Raw genomic sequence first — 20,598 nt, forward strand, 5'->3', positions numbered from 1 at the left:
CAGCCAGGCCAGCCGAGGCTGCTAGGAGCAGGCAGCACACACGGTGACCTCAGGCAGAGGGACCGCAACTAACCCCTGAGACGTGTATCGGTCACAGCTGTTTGCAGAGTCAGTGCCTGCTGCTGGCCAAAAAGTACATGGGTTTTGTTGTTGTTGTTTTGGTTTTTTTTAAAGTCATGTGCTGCTTTCCTACTAGTGCTGTCAGCTCCAGAGCCCTTCTTGCAGCAATGTAAACACAGCTACTGCGTGTGCTCCATCACAGAGTGCCGGTCCCCGTAATTGCAGCCTGTAGTTCACAATGAGACAGCCAATGCCAACAGATGTATAATGAGCATTTTAAAAGCGCTTATTTTGTCATCCAATCATCGATCATCCTCATTGTGTAAATATTTTCTGTTTCCACAACAATATGACTTTAAAAGAAATGTTCACCAGGAAGAAAGAAAATTTTGATTCTGCTGATAAAATCAGGACAGTCAAAATGATTAATATGACATTGGGGAGAGCTCGCAAATGAGGCTTAATTTCTGTGGCAAAAAGACCTCGTGGATTCATCAGTGCTTGGTTGCGCCTGGAAATTCAGTGGCAGCTGGAAATTTGATGGTGACCTCTGATAAGCAGGAAAATCGTGAGCATTTTAATGAATGACTTGAATAAGAAAATAAATAAGCCAGTCTGTGCGGCATCCTTTCTGATATTTGTTTTGCTATTAAGTTCAGTTAATGAGGTTCTCATTGTGTCATGATGACTGTGTTGACAGCACATCACGACATATGACCATTGCTGGCATTTTGGCTGTCGGGGGAAGGGGATACATCGCCTTAGACACACCAGGTAGGACAGGGAGGTGGCTGTAACAGGCAGGCATTTGCAAGCCTTTGGTGAGGCTACCTCAGAGATAGTAAAGATAGGAAGATTCCTGGTGAGCATCTTTGTTCTCTGTCAAACTGGCCACAGGACGTAAAGGAATTCCTTTCTTTTCTTTTTTTTTTTTTTTTTTTTAGGAGAAAAATCTAGTCTTAATTCACATCTAGAAAATGGGAATGGAGAAAGGGGGCTTTAGCCACAAACTTTGGGAAAGTTGTACTCATGGTTGATTACTTTCCTTGCTAAATTGTGCAGTCTGTTCTTAGCCTTGGTTTAGTAATTTGTACTGTTTATTCCCTGACTCTTGTATCTTTGCTGTGAGGTTTAGAAGCATTTGTTATGAAATGCTGAATTCCCATGCGAGTATTTATAGACTATGTTTGAGTCACCTGTTAATCTTCCTCTGGGTAAAACCAAACTAAGCTCTTTGTTTCTTTCACTATAAGGCACATTTTCAAGACCTTGTTCATTCTGTTTTTCCTCTTCAGTGTCCTTCTCAGTTGTAACACCAAGACTACATTCATACTCCTGGCAGTAGCCATTGCCCAGAACTGTAGGCCACCAGCTATGCTCCGAGGTGCTGTTCGGTAGAGGGCAATGGGAACCCCTCTAGGCTGGTTTCCATCTGAAAAGTGGAACTGCACAAGATGAAGAGACCTCAGGCATCAGTGGGCTACATGGGAGAGCCTGCACTTGCCACTGGCTGCCCCAAACCTTGTCAAAGGCAAAGCAATGATTTTCTGGCTTTTAGAACAATAAGGGCTGCATAATAACTGGTCCTTTCTTTGCTCAGAACATCACAGTTGATTAAAACCTTGGGTTTTCAGTCTTTTCTAGTTTCTGGTACCTTCAGTGTGTTCCAGGGAAGGCAGACCAAATTAACCGGTCACAGTACAGACCCTTCTCTTGGTTATCTTGCAGAGCCTACTTAAACATGGTTCCCCTGTTTACTCCTGATCTCCAGGTCAGAGGCTGGAAACCTGTGAGCTAGAATACACACAGAGGCAACACAAAAGGCACCATGCTGATCCTTTTTCATAAAGCATATTCAGTGCTTGGGTGACCATCCCAGTAAGTCTTCCCACGTCTCAGCAGCTCATTTCAGATCCCTGCAGTTCATCCACACAGGCTGTAACTTTATGGCCCATGCATCAGGAAAGAGTTGGAGTAATCCCTGAATAACCTTGACTAATGCCATAAAGAGCTAATGGCAGCTTTTGGAAGCTCTTCAATACAGTATAATATTCAGCCTTGATACTTTAAGTTTATTTTGGGCTTCATGAACACAGAATTGCTTATCTGACATCGAAGCTACTGTTAGGCTTTTCAGAAGCAATTCAGATGTTTATGGTGGAATTCATAAAGGTATAGAGATGCTTTGTTTCCTTCGAATTTGGTGGCAGTTAAGTGCTTAATTACTTTTACCAGTCCATCTCTGCAGTGTTATAATGCTCCACGCTCACATCCCTTTAGCCCCTTGGCTAACGGAAACACTTTTTTTTCCAGAGGAGAAAGGGAATAGAATATGTGACTGTATCTCAGTCACTTCAGTGCAAAGTCTACTAAGTTGGCTCTAAGTGCTAAGAAATTGATATAAATTTTCACTTTTCAGCAAAGCAGATGAAAAACATACATGTTTTCCACTCAGTGCTTAGCTAAAGGGATTATAATGACAGTGAAGCAGCAAAACGAACTTCTGGGGTAGTAACATCTTAAACTGAAAGTGCAGGTATTAATGCTTGAAGGTTTTGTGTTTGGCGTATTTTTGTGTGTGCTTGTTTCGGGTTGTTTTTTGTTTCAATTAAAAGGATTGACTGACTTCAAAATATTTTTCCTTTTTATGCCAGCTTGAACTCACTGGCACAGTGCTCTTGAGTGCAGGCACAAATGGCTACAGGAAAATAATTTTATTTTTAAAATACTTTTTCACGTAAGGATTATCCCTAGGTCCCTTCATAGCGTTACCTCAAGTAGAAGAATCCAATGAACAAAATACTCGCTCAATCCCTTTTAATCATATGAGCAAAGCATTTTACTGTGAGCTATTGAAAAAACATCTAAAAAGAGAGATAAAGAGCAATCAGCGCAGCAGAGGGAAAGAAATTACTTTCATCTGGGAGGGAGTAGGAGGGCAAAAGGAGGTTCGGGTGAGAATGCTGCGGTGGAGAAGACTGCTTCACTGAGGGGCTCTGTTAGGGAAGGAGGAAGAGCAGACGCTGGGTGATCAAGGGAGCCCCAGAGGGGAGCAGAGGACGACTTGGTCTGTATGATGTGGTGGGTTTTGAAGATCAGGAGAGTGTATTTATTTGATGCTGTGATGCAAACTTCCGCACTGGGGGAAGAGCAGGAGTTAGACCAGAAGAGGGCTGAGATTTCTTTCAGGAGAGGTAGACAAAGAACAAAGATGTCTTTTTAGTTCATCAGATTTGGCTAAGAAAGGGGTGGGAGGACAGGAAGATTTAGAAGGCAGAGTGGCTGGTAGTCTCTGTAAATTTTATTAGCAGATCTCACCTTATTTTCTACATTCAGCAACAGGCCCGAGAGGAAACGAATGGGAATATTTTCAAGTAATTTTCCCTCCAACATACTTACTTTCTAGAAAGATAGCAAAAAAAAATATTGACATGCCAGACTTGATGGGATCCTTTGTTTTGTACTGAGCAGCTGCTGCTGCTGCTCAGATGTTGTGTGAGAAGAGCAAAGTATTTTTGAAAGCATAAAAAGGTGACAAGGTAACTCCAGCCATTTTGCTTTAAAAGAACCAGCTGTTTGCCCAGCTGTGTAATAAAAGAGGAAAGAGAAACTACACTGAATGGAATATTTGTGCTACTTCTTAGTATATAACTGAGACAAACAGATATATATATAATGCATCTTAAAAACTTTAAGACTCATAGCACCTCTGTGAAGCTACTTGGTTACCCTTCAGGTTACCTCCTTCTTCACCTCATGACACATCAGGACACGGACTGCCAATGCCTACAGCTATACTGCATCCAACTCTTGGGCTCAACCTAATGATGATCTATAGGCGCAGTGTCAATATCGATATTCTATAATCGTAGCCGCATCTGACAGTGAAATGCCACTATCTCAGCTGTAAAGTATGGCAGTACATAATACATGCCAGGAGATGCCCTGGGTAAACTGCCTTTCTCAACTGAAATGTGACTGGGAAGCTTGTGGGTAGGAAGCCTTCTCCCGCAAAACTGACGGGAAGATTTGTAATGACTTGGGGTCGTTAAGGGTCTGTTTCCATGTCTGCTGGTGGATAACAACAGGACCTGGCTCTCCTTTTGTTTCCCCTCCCCAAACTATCAAAGGTGGGAAGGACCGATGGGACAGGGAGATGCCCCAGGAGCCGGGGTTTCGGAAAACGATGGGTACGGGCAGCGCTGTAGGTGAGGCTCAGGATCTGCGATCTAAAATGGTAAAGAACCAGTTTCTCCTTACGGAGCAGGGGAGCTGGGCTGGGAAAGCCAGAAGGGTTTTGGTTAGGGGTGGCTTTTGTCCCCCACACCGTCCTCTGGTTCCTTCACGTCCCCCGGCAAACCGCTTTGGAAAACGCCCCCTGAGACCGAGCCCAGGCCGGTGTGAGAGCCAGCCAGCCAGCACGGAGGGGAACCCCTCGGCTGCCCCTCATCGAGAAACCCCAGAGGCTTCGGCGGGACCCCGGCAGCGATGTCACACGCGGGCCCGCACGCCCCGCGGCCGGGCCTCGGGGGTCGCTTCAGGAAACACGGGCAGCTGGGGGCCGCGGGTCCCCGCGGGGCCGCTCCGGAGCGGGGACCCCCGCGCCCCAGCCCCGCCGCCGCCGCCCGTGGCGGGGGTCGCCGTGCGCGTCCCCGCTCGCCCAGGGGCCGCCCCGCCGCCTCCGCCCGCCCCGCGGGGCCCCCCCGCCGCCTCCGCCCGCCCCGCGGGGCCCCCCCGCCCGCGGCCGCCCCGGCCCCTGCGTGCCCGGCCGCCGGCGGGGCGGGGCGGGGCAGGGGAGGGCTCGGCCCGCTCCGGCTCCCCGGCCCGGCCAACCCGCGGCCGCCGGGGCTGAGCCATAAAAGCGCCGGGAGCCGGCGGGGCCGCGGTTCCAGCCGGCCGCAGCCGTGCCCGGCGCCTCGGGGTGGGCAGCCCGGCTGGCCCCCTCCTGCCGCCCGGCCTCCCCCAGCCCCAGGGACGGCGCCGGGCCCCCTCCCCGCCCGCCGCCCCCAAGATGCTGTTTTGGCACACGCAGCCGGAGCACTACAACCAGCACTCGACCGGCAGCTACCTGCGGTGAGTCCCGGGCAGCCCGAGCCGCCGGGGTGCCCTCGGCGGGGTGCCGGGTGGGCGAGGGCTCCCGCGGGGCTGCCTCCCCCCCGCCCCCCGTCCGCAGCGCCCGGCCCGGCGGTGCCCGCAGCCTCGCCGGGCTGCCCGTGCCGGTCCCCCGCAGGGGCGGGGGTAGCGCGGCTCGGAGGGGAGGGTGCGAGCGTGGCTGGGCGCTGTCAGGAGGCGGTGGGAAACCTGCCGGCAAACCGAGAGGGCGCCCGGTTACCTCGGGATGGGATTTCTTTCTCTTCTTCTTGGGACGATGCATAAAAAGCTCAGATTTTCACTTTCTAAACTTGTCTAAACCAGCTCTTTCCTGCTTCCGCACAGTTGCATTTAATTAAATGTGCCTAATTTAAGCACAAGGGCTACTAAACAATAGCCTGTAACATGTGTAGCACAATTCCGTATTTCCTCCCTCCAAAAGACATCAAAGCAGGCAACTTTGGGAATTTCCGTTCTGCTGGGTGCTTATTAATAATTTTTTTTCTGAATATGTAAAACTGAGCTCTCAGCTGGTGTCAGTTGCTGCAGCTCCGCTGAAGTGTGATTTTGCTGAATTGCAGCAGTGGTGAGCCTGGCGGTGGCCCAGGAGCCTTCCTTTGGAAATGTCCCCCCAAACCCCGCTGCTGAGAGAGCACAGGGTTTGTCTGGTGAAGCACTGAGTGTAGGTAATAACAGCCCTTCCAAGGAGACATGCGACCTTGCCTATTCCTGCGCCTCCCTATCAGCGTATTTGCAAAGGATTTTTTTTTTTTTTGACTCGGTAATAATCTCCCCTTGTCAAATGATAGGATACCATGAAAGTCTTGCTTTCTGGCAGCTTCTCCACTTCTTTATAAAAGGTTCTTCACCTCCTCTCCCTATACCAGTAAGTCTGTTTTAACAGCATGTGTGTGGCAAAAGTCTTCTCTCTTGCTTTGTGCTTGCAACTCTGATTAGTTTAGGACAGCGAGAAGGGTGGCAGCAGAGCAGCATCAGCATTGGTACTTGGGCATACTGTCTCTGCATTAGAGAGTATTTATGGTGCTCAGGCTGCTTCGTTAACTCCATGAAATTGTTGCACTCAAGAGTTGCAATTCAAGTTTTGGAAAAAGTAGGCTTCTACAACAGTTCCCATCCTAAAAAAAAAAAAAAAAGGGTGGGAGGGGGAACCCTTAAAACTCTCCCAAGTTTTCACCTTTACGCTGAAGCTTTACAGTTTTGGTCTCAACCAGCAGCCCACTTATCTGGGAAGGGAGAAAGTTACCTGAGAGCTCAGTCTGCTGGCAAAGAGTAAAATACATTGTGTGTTTATATGAATATGTATGAAGATTTATGAGGATTTTTCTGTCGTATTGTCTTGCTATAAATGCAAATACGACTGAGGTACGGCAGAATTCACATGGTTGTCTCAGGTACACACAAAGCCTTTGATTGCTGCAAAGTATAACTGATACAAACTTTTTCTACAGCTGCTCAAGGACTGTGCTGTTTCAGCTTCCTGTGCAAAGTTGGTACAAGTGGGTATGGGGAGCCTTCAGAAAGGCAAAGCTTGGCAGAAAAATGCCCCTCTAGAAATGCATGTCTTGACACATTCCCATGGAGAGTGAGCTGGCCAGAATTAGAGGTCCTTATGGAAAACAAGGGTTTTAGTCAACTGACTATCCCTGAAACACCTGAGGCTGCCATAAAATGTTTTAGGGCTTTTAGTCCCAGATCAATCAAAACCACCGTGGTCGCAGTAGCAGATACTCAATAAAACTGAAATTTTGTCCTAAAGCACTGACAGGTTACCTTCGTACTAGCAGCCTTTCTGCCAGATCAGGTATCTTTTATTCCCCCAGCTAGCATCAAGCCAGCAAAAACAATTTAATATGTTTTTCTGGCCAGTTAAAAGGAATTTGTGTTGTGGGCTCAAGTCTGACCCAGACTTGATACTTTTAAACCTGGGCCAGATTTTGTGCAGAACTGCAGAAGCTTTCAGGCTTCAGAATTTTTTTACCTGTTCTCATCTGTAAAGCAACATGCATTCCAGTAGCACTGGGCAGACGAGTGTGTTAAGAGCAAACGTTGGCATCCAGGGTGAGCGAGATGACTGTGGAGCAGTATCAGATCCTGTGTGTAGCAATGCTATCTATTTCAAAAATCTACTGCAGGCATTTCTGTCACTTCATTACTGTAGTAAATCATCATCACTAAAGGGGGAAAAAAAAGCCTCCCTATGGCTGCAGTTAGGCAAGAGCTGTGATTGTGTCAGTAATGCCAGTAAGCAAATGAGGCTGGATGCTTTCGAGTTGGTGATAATATAGAGGGAGTGGGGTTGAGAAAAGAGAATGGAAACGGAGATGGGTGTTTCTTTTCTGCTGTCTGAATCTGAAATGACACGGTTTGCTCTCTGGCTTTATTTTGCCATAAATAGGAGTACCTGTGTTGGAACCTGGTGCTTGAGCAGTTTGCTATAAACTGCTGTGCAGTTTCACTCATGACCTGCATAGCCTTCAAGGTTGTGGGTGCTGTGAGTGAACACAGGGTGGATCATTAACTGAACAGGCAAAGAAAAAATTCTTAATGCTCTTTCCATAAGGAGCATGCCCGTACATGCTGGCATGTTCCTGAACAGTTTTTCTTAAAGATTTTTATGTATGGGATTACTGAAAGGAACAGAACTGCAGCCTCTGTAATAGGACTCTTCATACATCTGGGGGAAATGGAGGAGAAAAAAGAATTGCTTCTTATTCTGAACTGTCTCTGTTCAACATAATCCTCCTAATTTAGAAAGGTATTAATGTCTTAAGTAGACGGACACAATGATCAGAAATGTTAGTGACGTGGGGAAGGCTAATGTGGTTCTTCAGTATCAGACATGTTGACATAAGGATGCTTATTCCTGACATCTCATTTTGTACTAATCATTCTGTTGTGCTCTCAGCCTTGCTAATACCAGTTCTGCTGAGGGATTAGTGCGGGCTGGGATCAGTCTGACACTAAATCAGCAGGCAGGTCAGCGTGGAAGCCTTGTAAAGGAGCGAGAACTGGGATGGTGTACAGGTCCTAGAGAAGCTGCTCCTGAGCACCTGTGTATGCATTTGTTGAAGGTAGCCCAGTGCTGACAAGAGCTATGTAACGCCTTGAGACCAGGTTTATCAGAGTGCAAGGAGATGTCAATCGAATCAGCAGTTCATGCCATCATTTACTTGAATGTCTCCTTTTTACACTGGAGCTATCTACTCCTCACCCTTGGCTGCTACTTGTAGACATTTTACTAATCTGACATTCAGCTGTCAAAATAAAGTGCCTTTTCTTGCCTTTTTTTTTTTTTCCTCCCTGAAAGGCTTTCATCTGAGAACCCAAGAACTCTTAAACAAGTGTACTTCCACAAGGATGAGGAATCTGTTTTTGAGAACTTTTTTCCTCATCAGGAAGACTGCTTAATTGAAAAGTAAATCAAATTTATGTTTTAAAAACATAAATTAATTCTCAGAAAGAATAATATTTTGCTAATGGTGTGTTCTTTTGTGTCTAGTGCTGACATCCTAGAGGCAGAAGTTGCCCCGTTACATTATACAGGCTAAACTTTTTTTTTTTTTAAGCCATCCTAACTTGGTGTTTCTCCAGAGGCCATCCCCATTATCTCAGAGCATGAGAATTCAGTGCAGGTTGAGGCTAGGACACTCCATAAAGTCTTTGTAATTAAATGTGTGTGAATTCTGCATTGCAGAGATGTCCTTGCACTGCCGATCTTCAAGCAGGAAGAACCGCAGCTGTCTCCTGAGAATGATGCCAAACTGCCACCCTTTCAGTACGTCCTCTGCACAGCCACGTCACCTGCTGTGAAACTGCATGAAGAAACTCTGACCTACCTCAACCAAGGTGGGGTTTGCACTGCACTGAAGGAGGGCATATTTTCTGGGAGCAACTCATGAGAAAGAGATGTAATTCTGTATTTGTGTCTTACCGGGAGGGCAATGGGATGGGGAAAAAGAGGGATAGAGATGGGGAGAGGGGAATGGAGGAAAGGAGAAATATTTGATTTTTTGCATTCATATATCAGACTGTCAACTGTTATAAAATAATGAAGTACCACTGATTTAACTGTTGACTTAAAGCAGCATTATAGCATGCACAGTTCCCTGTGGCCAGGATGCTGGCTTGATCTCAGACAACTTAAACTGCAGCCTTCTACCTTCATTTAAAAGGCCAGATTAATTAAGCAGATTGGCAAAGTTTGGGCTTGGGAGGGCTCTTAACATGGTAAGTCCCCGAGCACTGCTGGAGGGCATTGCCAGAGGATGAGTTAGCAGGTATCCAAGGGCTCCTCAGCCATCTGGGCAGAGCATGACATCGCTCCCACTGGCTGGGTGAGGTGGCTCTGCTCGGTCCCTAACTTGACAAGTTACTGGGGTTCCGTGCAGCAAGGTCCTCCATAACTGACCTTATAGGCTAATTTTTACTCCTGGAAAAACAAGCAATGTGTGTTTCTCTAGGCTTTTTCTTCCCCTTTTGGCAGAATTTTTGCAGACACATCTGTGGTTGGAGTTTGGCTGTCACTTTGCAGCACCTCCTGCGCATGGGTCCTGGTGGTATCAGACCTCTCCAGGCACAGATTATGCTAAAACTTAGAACCTGGCAGAAAATAAGTGTAGTAAACGAGGGCACTAGCCTAGCAACAAGCTGAAGGCTGTCTGCCCTGTTACTGAGATCCTCTCCTGCTTCAGGACACTGTTCAGCTCTCCAAGGTTTGTGCACTGAGCGTGAAGCTTGCTCAGGTGCCTCTCTGGCTAGGTTTCTCTTAATGCTTGTTCAAAGCAGAGCTCTGACCTCCCCTGGACTCTGACCTCAGATGCAGTTGGCTGCTGGATCTGTGTTGCTAGTGATCATAGAAACCCATAGAAGGATCAGCCAGGTGCTGCAGGCTGTACTCGAGGAGCCCAATGTTTCCCGTCACCTAAGCTGGCACTGTGCTGTCTCCCAGGATCAAAAGTTGCTTGAGATCTCTGACTGTCTTCCCGTTTTATCCATTCAAATACAGCAGACCCCAGGAGGAGATTATGTGGCATATCAAGGGTGAGATGGAGATGAATCTTCCTGTGAAACACAATTCTTTCCTTTTTCAGAGTAAAAGATGTTCTGTTGTGAAAAGCAGTTGATGGCCAAATATTTCAGCATACATGAGGCAGAGCCAGTTGTGTTGCTTTTTTTTTTACCTAGGTAGGGCAAAAGTTAGTCAACTCTTTACACAATGCCATGTGTCTTAAAAATCTGTGTGACTAGAGCAGTCTGTTTTTCTCTGCAAGGTAAGACTGTTACTGCCTTTGCAGACAGACCATGTTGTGTTAGGCTTTCTCCTGCTTACTGTTGCAAGGAGTTGTCTCCTGCTCCATCTTGATGCAGTACTGGCCTGGATCCTTGGCAGAACGCTAGTTCCTGGATATCTTTTGCATCTGTCTTTCATCTCTCAAGGGGGAAGGTGGGATGTGTCCTTGCAGAATACACCCTGGAGAGCAGGAGGCTGGACAGGCCTGGAGGAACAAAGCAGGAATGAGGCTGGCAGGAGCTGTGCAGTGGGGCCGAGTTGGGAAGGTGCTGGGGGAAGAAGTGGGCACCCCATAGCGCTTCTGGCTCGCCATGGTGGATGGAAACGGCACGTTTTTGTAGAGTCCTTGGAGTGATTAGTGGTAAAAGGTGGTGCATCTGCTGACAGTTGAATAGTTCACTGCTTTCTGTTCCTCTTGGCAGGAGCTTTACATCTTCCTGCCACCTTAGGAGCATACTCACCTTGTTAATTTAAGCTGCCAAGCAATTTTTCTTGTTCCTAACCCTGAGATGCTCTGGGTTTCCTGAAAAACCTCTTGAAATTCAAGACACTCTATGTGTAGATAGGTTGGTGTGGTTTTCCTGGGTTTTTTTGGTTTGGTTTTTTTTTTTTCCTTGAGAACTTGCAATGTACCTGCTTTAAAAACCATTCTGCTCCACTCTAGCAGCTGCTTCAGAGTCCATGCCATTGCTGCGCTCTTGCTTCCAGCATTTTGACTCCTAGTAGCAAAGGCAGGCCTTGACTGTAAATCTGTCTGATGTGGTCTACCTCAATACAAAATCCTTTAGACCAAAATCCCCTGCCTGTGCTAGTTAGGAGTCTGCTCCCGCATGGGTATGAGCTGCTGCAAGAAGCTTGTGGATTAATTGAAGGTAACTGCAGATATGGGGAGAAGAGGATGATGGACCCACCCTTCAACCAGATGTGGTCAGAGCTGGGCGGTCTAATCTCAGTTGGTGGGATATCAGCGAGGGCATTGCCTGGGGTTAAACAGATGAAGATTTGTCTTGCAATTGCAGGACAAAGAATCCATCTGAAGTGGCAGGTAACTTCCCATTTCACTTGGAGGTTTCTGTTCAGGAACTTCTGCATAAATGGGTGTTAGGTCTTTTTTTGACATCTGTGTCAAAAGTATCTTCCTGATGCATTGACCTTTTGGAATAAAACCAGGAGGTGTGTCTGTTTAAAAACAAATTAAAATGCTTGAGTCATATTTTTTCCTTTCAGCAATACTTCTCTGTGAGAACCACTAATTCTTGAGCTGTATAGTTTCCCAGCATGTACCTGTTGTAGGTATTTTCCCATCCCTTCTCCAAAATCAGAGGAGGGTGCTGCAAGTCTTTACCTTGACCTGCTCAACACAAGCCAGGGAATCCCACCCAGGTGCTGCCACGCTTATCTCGATTGTCCTGCCTGAACTAGGGCTAAGTGCAAGTTAAAGGCTCTGACAGAAAATTAATCCCCTTAATAGAATTACGTTGTATGAGCCTGAGGTGTGTGGCGGAGACCTTGAGGCAGCCCAGGTCTCTGGAGCCAATACTCACAGCATGGCAGCAGAGCTGCCACGTAGACTCCAGAGCACTGGGACCCAGTTGCAGTGCTGTAGCCTTCTCATGAAGTAATTTAGACCGTTCCTTACACCTTGCTGCCTTACGCTGGCTGTAAGCAAAGGGAGGCCTCTTGCCCCTTACCCTCTTTCTGTGCTTATCATGGTCTGGCCAAACACTGTTACATAAAACTTCCCTTCTTCCTTGTATGCTTGAGTTTTGTGATGGATTACTTTAGCAAATGGGTAACTTTGTTAATGGATGTCCCTCTACCCTGTCTGTGCTGGTGAGGGTGACAGTCACAGCTGGCTCCTAGTAAGGCAGGCACAAAGACATAGTGGCTGCCCTGGCTCCAGCAAAGCAATTCACATCCAGTGTGGTTACTTACTCGATTTGTGAGGACTGGGTTTGGGGTTTTCTGCTTGCTGGGTGACTCTTGCCGCTTGCTGTCCAAATGTTCCTTCCTGACTCAAGGTCTTTGCCACTCACTAAACAATCTTTTGTCACTGTGAAGCAGCTCTGCTCCGTGCTCTGAAACACTCCACATGGCTGGCTCAGTGGCGGCTGGTGAGTGGACCAGCTTAGAAGAGGGTCCATGTGCAGAACTGGATAGAAGAAAGGTCAGGTCTGACAGAGCTATGGAGTGGGAAAAGCTGGAGGAACTGGGCAGCAAATTGAAGGCCAAGCTGCACAGCAGAGATCGAAGAGGAACCGGTGCAGAGATTCAGATGAGATCTGAAAGGGTTTCATATGGACTGGGAAGAAAGGTTGTCCAGTGCCTGTGTACAATCAGGAGAGGGGTGGGAGAGGGCCCCAGGCTTGTGGAGCATAATGACTTCTCATGAGCCTTGCTTCTTGCTGGACAGACCCAGTGAGATGGTCCGTGGCATTGAGGGGGAAGCGGTCTTTGGCCTGGACTCTCCACAAGAGTGAAGGACGAAGTAGTGAGGGCTCATGAGATGGAGACCAGTGTTTTCAGCAAGGGCAGGGGAAGCGTTTCTGAGGGAGCTCAGCTGTCATGTAAAGTTGAGTTGGGGACATTCAGCAGTGGCAGGCTCCCAAGCTTGTCTGCTCCAGTTTGAAACCATGAGTGCTTGCTGGCTGCAGCTCTAGAACCAGCCTGTAAATGAAGTAACTAGAGTCAAGTCCCTAGCTTGGTTTCCAAAGACTGACTCATTACACTTGTCTTCCCGATCTCTTCCCCCCTGCCTTCCCACATTCTTTAGGAAACTGGAGCCAGAGCCATGCTAGCCCAAATTGAACATGATCTTAGTCTGCGAATCTTTAGGGCAGTTCCTATATTAAGAAATCTGTACTGGACTTCAGGAGGGTTACTCATCCAACAGGATGAAGTATAGACTTACCAGTTTGGTGTCTTAACACCACTTCACCTTCAGTCCACAAGACTGGTAAAGGTGTTGTCCTCACATCAGGAGCTGCTGCTGGCATTGCTGCTTTGGTCAGGGACCACATCTGTCAACAGAGCTATGCTGCCCAGAAGCCTGCAACACAAACATCGCCTAACGTTTTTGGAACTAGCCTGCCTTTTAGCACTATTTCAGTGTCTCTTGTGGATAGGGATTTTCAGACAAACAATCAACGAGCAACCATATTACAAACCACTGCTTTAGCAAGAGGGCTTGATGCAGTTGCATATTCCATGGTCTGCAGTCTTATGGGGTGTGGTTTGAATGTGGCTGGCTAGAACTAGTTTCAAACGTGGACAGAAATGGGAGTAATGAAGGTGGTTCCAGGAATTGCACCAGGAGGAATGTGGAGGAAACAAGCACTGTACAGTAGATTTGAATGCTAATAAATTGAGGAAATAAAATATTCCTTTAAAAAAACAAAAAAGCCAAAAAACCCCCAAAAACCTGAAAGTCATTGCCCAAGGGAATGAGCTTGTAGTGCCAGAACCACTTGTGGACTGTGAGCTATTCAAATCATGATTTTTGTTTCATGACCAGCGTTGGGTTGGCTCGGAGCCTCAGGTGTAAATTACTGCAAATAAAGGGTGGTTAAGGTTGATGGCAGAGGGTCACTGAGAGCAGGCTGTGTGACGAATCTGGCCCTGTCCCCCAGTGGTAATTCAGAGTAACTGGCCGTCACCTGCTTGAAGAGTTTTCCTGGGCTCTGTTCAGCTCTCCAGATCTGTGGTATGTGACTTGTGTTCTTGGCCATGTGAGGATTTCAGTGTACAGCTGGTTAGGCTTAGGAAGGCTGGCCATCTCTGCTTTACAGTGTCTTCCAGGAGTTGTCTTTACTGCCAGTCCTAGACAGTTCAGAAAAGAAACAAGCCAAAAACCCAAACCATGAGAGAAAACTACTAACATCTGAGAAGACCTGTGATGATATTGGGAGCTTTGCTGTGGAGGCACTTAAGAAGCAGATGCCTCGTGAAGCTAAAGATAGACTTAGTCTGGGTCACAGCTAAATGAAAACCCCAAATTTCAGTCCTCAGGTGCAAACACACATATCCAGGTTCAAGACACATGTGCATGAGCTGGTGCACTTTAAACTGTGCTGTGTTTAAAATCTGCTGGTTGTTGTTCTGCCGCAGGTTGCTACAGGCGTGTTCTGGTTTCTGCTCCAAAGCAAGGTGCAGAAAGCACTGGGCAATGAGCAGTCCTGCCAGAAGAAGACACCTTGAAGCCGATTGCTCTTTGCTTGGGTAGGAGATGAAATTGCTTACAACAGAAGACAAAAGAGACGCTTTGCCTCCCTTAAAAAGTCTAAAGTTCAGATTTGGTTGTCTAATCTTCTGCAGCCAGAGAGCCCAGTTTTAAACACTGAGATTTACAGTAAATGAAAAAAGCTGTTTTGTATTGACGTTAACTCCTACGTAATCGAGTTTTTATGGGGTCCCAACTGTCTGAATGTTTGTAGTTTTCCTGGAACAATTCTTTATTTGCCTAAATGAAGTGTAGAGAAGGCTGAGTGACCAGCGCTGCCTGGGTGTGCTTCTGGTTTAATTATAGATCTGTTTGTGGGGATATTTTTACTTTGTCCCATGCTAAAAACTACCTTTTTTCCTAAGAATTACTGTTGTTACTGACCAGGCCCTGGGTATTTTGGGGAGCTCTGGTGCTGTTGGCCTCTCCTGTGTGAAAATGTGCTCCACCCTTAATGTAAAATCACAGGCGCAACAACGACTTGGTGTCGTTGAGATTGAATGTCAGGTGCTCCCTGGTGGCTGCCCACCTATGCATCCTTGATCCCTCATCATTGTGGGGTGCTATACTGTTCCTTGATCCCTTCCCATGCTGTTCCTGGGTTTGGATGGCTTAAAAAATGGCTAACAAAGCTGGTTTGTCCTTTCGTATTCTCAGATGGGCTACTTGGTGTTTTCGGTTCTTGCGGTGCACCTCTTTGTCTTTGGAGAAGGAATTTGTCTCCTGTCTGACTTTGAAGACAGCTCTGAGTAGGTTCTGGTGTCTCAGCTGAAGCCATTAATTGCTAGCAGCAATTTCCCCATATGTTTGGAAACTCTGTCTTCACTTGGCAGCACAGGATAAACAACCCTGTCTCCAAACCACACCATCCCTAAGCTCATCATGAATCTTGCTTCAGATGACAGGGCACCTCTGCATAAGTAGAGCATCTGACTTCTGTTGTCCCTAGGAAGCTAGAATCTCAGTTGTCTTTTAACCAAGAGACTGTTTTCTATTCTTTCTGTAATCCTTTCTTCTGTTGCTAACATCTGGATGAAATTCAAATGGGATTGTGAACTTGCTGGATTGTAGCCTGTGTGCAACTCCTACTGGAAGCCCCTAGACTGCATTTTGTTCTCCTGCTTCCATAAATCTTCAATATCTGTGAAGGAAGGAAGTGCTCAGAAGTTCTTCTGACAGTAATGAGAAGTAAGAGACTATCTGTACAATTTTTTCAGTATAGTCCATGTCCCTGTTTTACTTTCCCCCATTATCCATATCTACTTTGAGATTCCTGTAATTATGACGGTGAAAATTTTGCCTGTTGTTTTACAGCATTTGATGGTTATATCAACATGTACCTATCAATCTGAGAAGATGTGGAAATTTTCCGATTAGCTTTTTCTGATTTACAGTGTCCTAAAAGATCACCTTTTAAGTAGCAATAAGAAGCTTAAGAAATACTGTAGTTTTGACATGATTAGCCATTTTATAGGAGCAATATACTTTTTTTATAGAAGTAATATTCTTTTTTTCCTAAAGAGGCTGGAAAAAAGTACCTTTTTTTCCCCCCTTCTGCTTCAGACCAAGCATTTATTATGTGTTCCTGAAACTAGACAGCAAGTACTTGAGCAGTGAGATTCCTCTTGTCCTAGCTTGGTGCCATATTTGTGCCTGGTGTCAAAGGTACAGTCTGCTTTGACAGAACAGTTGCCAGTCTCATCTTCTCCCCTGCTCTGTGGTAGGCACTGGCTGAGTAGCCATGTGCAGGAATGGGACTTGCTTTCTCCCAGTTTCTTACTGCAGAAACGTGGTGAAGGAAGTGACTCACCTGAGGGCATCTGAGGGAGATGCTGGGTGGGGTCAGGAGTCGTACTCAGCTCTTCTGCATCCCTCTTCAGCACCCTCAGCCAGAACCATTCTTCTTAGTTATCTGAAACTCAAGTAAATATTACACACAAAGCTACTCTTACAGAGCTATAAAACCTGTTGTCCAAATTGACTTAAAACAGGTTGAAACCAGAAAAAGCCTGTATTTTTTACTTACACAGAGGGGCTGACGTTTTCTGAGCTGGACAGATGTGACTAAGATAGTCTAGGGTGTTTCAAGTATATGCTAGAGAAGTGGAAATACAGGAATAAATTATTTTCACAGGGCAGATATTTTTTCAGCTTTCCATCAGAAGTCCGTAATGTCTTCACTGATTAATTTATATTAAAAATTGAAGTTTATACTATGGCTTAGATTAGGTGCGGTCCAACAAAATGGACAAGGTGCATGCAAGAGAAGTCTAAGTGCACATGGTGAGCCTAGCAGCTGGGACTGTTTCTGTGTCTACTGGTTGGGTTTGCATCCTTGATTCAAAGTTAGACTGTAGTCGTGGAGGAATTAAATGTGCCTCCCTCTCTTTTGACTGGAAACCACTGTAAATGAGGGTGTTTCTGTTGGTGCCTGTTAGCTATGAAGTGTCACCACTGTAAAACAGACAGTCTTCAAGAGTCTGGGAAGAGTAGGGCTCAGTCAAATGCTTGTATAGTAAATGAGCACAGAAATTTTTTTCCAGCGAACTTGGCTCTGAGGCATGTGTTTGGCTTTCCCACAAGAGAGTGGTAGGGCAAGAGAAAAAAATGGACAAAGAAACCCCCTTGAGTTGCAGGCAGATTGTAAAAGGAGGAAAAACATAGGAAGAGACATGATGACAGTGAAGCTCAATGGTGTGGTAGTAGATTTAGTAGTTGGATTGGGCTGCTGTGTTCCTGTAGTCTTGCAACGCTGGTGGTAGTGGCATGTAGGGCAGGTACCCGCAGTGCTGGACTTAGATGGGTACCAGCGCACAGTGGAGCTAAGGTGGCTCTGCTGCACAGAGAAACGGGAGGAGGCAGGAGAAGGGCAAGACTGAATACTAAAGCAAGGCACGTGTAAATCATGGTTCTTACTGCCACGCTGCAAGCAAGTTTGGAAGGAGACCACACAAAAGAGGAGTTTGTGAGTGTTGGTCATGGCTGGGCAGCTTGATATGGGTACAATCTGAACACTGAATACCAGAAGCTGGGAAGATATGGCCAGGAAGGGGCTGTCTGTGTTCATCCTGCTCCGTCACTGGGTGCTTATAATTGTCTGCTGTGTTGAAGATGAGATGTGGGCCTGCATTGTCAGGATGACTCTTGTGTTGCTTTTGCATTTCCTGGCCCACAGTTGGTCCTCCTTTGCAGGATTTCCATGTTCCTAGCATAGTGGGAGCTTTCAGGGTGGCCTATTGTGTAGCTGGTGAATTCATAATATCCACTGGATAAACATCTCCTACAGCATCTTGTCAAATGAAGCTGCAGTAACCAACTGCAGAATATCCACTGCCATTTGTGTCTCAGGGACAGAGGATTCTGCCCTTGCTCCTTGTCCTGCAGAGTGTCCACACGTGGGATGCTTCAGAAAGTCTTATGCTAATTTTTATTTTTGCTTTTGTCTGGCTAAAAAGGTGTGGGCAATCAAGAATGCAAGTTCAGATGCCAGCTCTGTCACTCTTGCCTGTTTACCCTGGGGGTTCCTTAATTTTTTGTGTCAGAAAAATCTTTGTGCCTGATGCCCTGAATAGTTGTATTTGGCTGTTTCAAAGATGATCCTCCTGCCTGCTGGATGTGCTTCGGTTTGGGAGGATAAATGCTTACCTTTTTTTTTTTTTTTTTTTTTTTTTTCTCCCTACTGTGTGCTGCATTTGACTGTCAGCATTCCTTTGCCTTTATCTGTGCGCTATTTAGGATGTCCATATAAAGTTGCTAAATGGAATTTTTATTGGCCAGCTTGGCTTAATAATCAAACAGTTTCCAGGCTGGTTCTGTCTAGTGCTGTGTGGATCCATTCTGAGAAAGAGGACTTGCAGCTGTTTTTTTGTTGTTGTTGTTGTTGTTGTTTTTTCCACAGATTTTTGTTGGGGCTATTGCTTACTCTAAGGTTAGGGTTTAATTAACTGCTGGAAAGGCAAGCAGACTACTTGGCTAGATTAAGTAAGGCTTGAGTCATATTGGTCTGGAACACCAGCATCCTAATTGGGAATTAGTGTATCATATCGGTGTATCATGCAGAAAACCACAAAATGTGTAGTACAAGTATGTAATGCCAAAACAGAATGTAATCTTGAAACGTAATGCCAAAACAAAAAAAAAGCAAGTTTTGTGTGTGGCTGTATAGCAAATTATCTTTGAACAAAATGTAAGTTTGAGCTTGAAATAACGATAACCTTTTATAATCAGAAATTGCCTAAAATTCCTGATGGCTGACTAAATTCCAGCAATGGAAATCAGTTAAGCTGTTGTGGCTTGCACCTTTTGAGCAGGTGAAAGCATTTTCATGTTGAACTAAATTATTTTTCATCCATAGCAGATTGTTGACTTTTTGTCCTTTGGTCCCCAAATGAAGTGGTCATGCCTGCATTTAATGTGTGTTAATTACCAAAGGCAATAAAAGGTTAAAAAGTAAACGGTCTATAAATCCTCTTTAAGATAGATGCAATTGTTTAAGAATCACCAAGCAGGAACTCTCTGGACCTGGGTGGTTACTACTTTGCTGGATATTACTCTTGTTTGTAAAGCAGAGTTGCTCAAACTCTAGCCTAGGAGGAGATTGCATAAATTTGCTGTTGCTCAGGGAATGTCTGTTCAAAATACAAATTACAGTGTATCATCACCCGCCCAGGTTTTTATTGGTGCCCCTGAAGCTTTCAGTGAAGCCAGGAGACAAATTGCATCTCAGGAATTTACTGTGGTTTTCTAAAAATTTATTACCGTACTGCTCTCTGCCTGAGGTAGGGAAGAAGGGTTGCATCAGGCTGTGTGCAAGGGGAGCACCGGGTCGCCCAGGCAGGCGGGAGGCCGCTTTGGCCATGCTGGCGATTTGCTTGCACATAGTGGCAGGGATGCTTTAGGTGCCCTTGTGTGCCTGCACCCAATATTACAGTACGAGCAGAGACTCAGCTCACTGCCAGCTTTGAAGCTACCTTGGACTTGTGCTGCCTGTGGTGGTGCCACTATGGCCAGCGTTGAGAGCACGGAGGGAAAGGGGTTTCAGCAAGTTGCTGGCCTTGAGCACTGGGCTTAAGACTAGCATTCAGCAGTCTTGCATGTCATCTGGGTCAAGTGGGGCTGCTCTAAAGCTGCCGCTGCTCTCCATTGCCATAGATGTGTTCTTCAGGCTTTTCTTTCCATCGGAGCCCCGTGGATGTTAAACCCTTGGCAGCTGAGGATCACATACGACCCTGGTCAAGGTCAGATCGTTCAATCACATCGTTGCAGAATCTCAGTGTTGGTACCTTCTGCTGCTGTCTCCAGCTTTACAACCAAGCGATGACTCAGAAAGATGTAGTCTAACCTGTATTAATATGTATTTCCATCTGAGACAGATGGAAAAACTCAGTATAGGGAGCTCTCCATATTTCAGCTGTCTGTTTTGGGCTTAGCTAGTTGCAGTCTGTCTCGGCAACTGGGAATACAGTTTGTTTTAGTCACGCTTGCAGCCACATTTCTTTACAGATTTTGATACCCAAGTAAGAATGATCTGTTACTGATTTAGTTTTAGCAGAAAACTGCCAGTTTATGCCTGCTAGTGCTGGTGAGTCAGTGATGCAGGATTCATGGATGATCATGTACCAGAGCCTTGAGTGACTTCTTTGCCCTCGTTGACACCAGGGGGACTTCAGCTTTCTTGAGGTTAGGTCTCTGTTACTCCCTTTATTTTACAATGGAATCTTGTTTTCTAACATCCAAGTACTGATTCTTTAGGGCTTTTTTTCCCTGCAGTTGTTCTAATTATAAGGCTGAGATCGTAATTCACCATTTCAGGAGCTTTGCTGGTAGCAGTGGTGGAGAACATAGGGTAAACAAGATTTGGAAGGTATTTTTCAAGGAAAAAAATATAATCCAAGCAATTTGGTGCTATGAAAGTACC

At 46.0% G+C, this 20,598-nt stretch overlaps 1 protein-coding gene across 2 annotated transcripts in view; it reads left to right on the top strand.

Moving 5' to 3' along the window:
* Nucleotides 1-4,962: 4,962 nt before the first annotated feature.
* TFCP2L1 (transcription factor CP2 like 1) overlaps nt 4,963-20,598 on the top strand; it is a 37,437-nt gene continuing 21,801 nt past the window's right edge. For both annotated transcript variants that reach the window (XM_037396966.1, XM_037396967.1), the window contains exons 1-2: nt 4,963-5,133; nt 8,867-9,018. In XM_037396966.1, coding sequence (XP_037252863.1) covers nt 5,072-5,133; nt 8,867-9,018 — 214 coding nt within the window. In that variant the 5' untranslated portion in view covers nt 4,963-5,071. The remainder of the gene's footprint in view (nt 5,134-8,866; nt 9,019-20,598) is intronic.

The sequence above is a fragment of the Falco rusticolus genome, chromosome 8 (assembly GCF_015220075.1).
Source record: "Falco rusticolus isolate bFalRus1 chromosome 8, bFalRus1.pri, whole genome shotgun sequence".
NCBI lineage: Eukaryota > Metazoa > Chordata > Aves > Falconiformes > Falconidae > Falco > Falco rusticolus.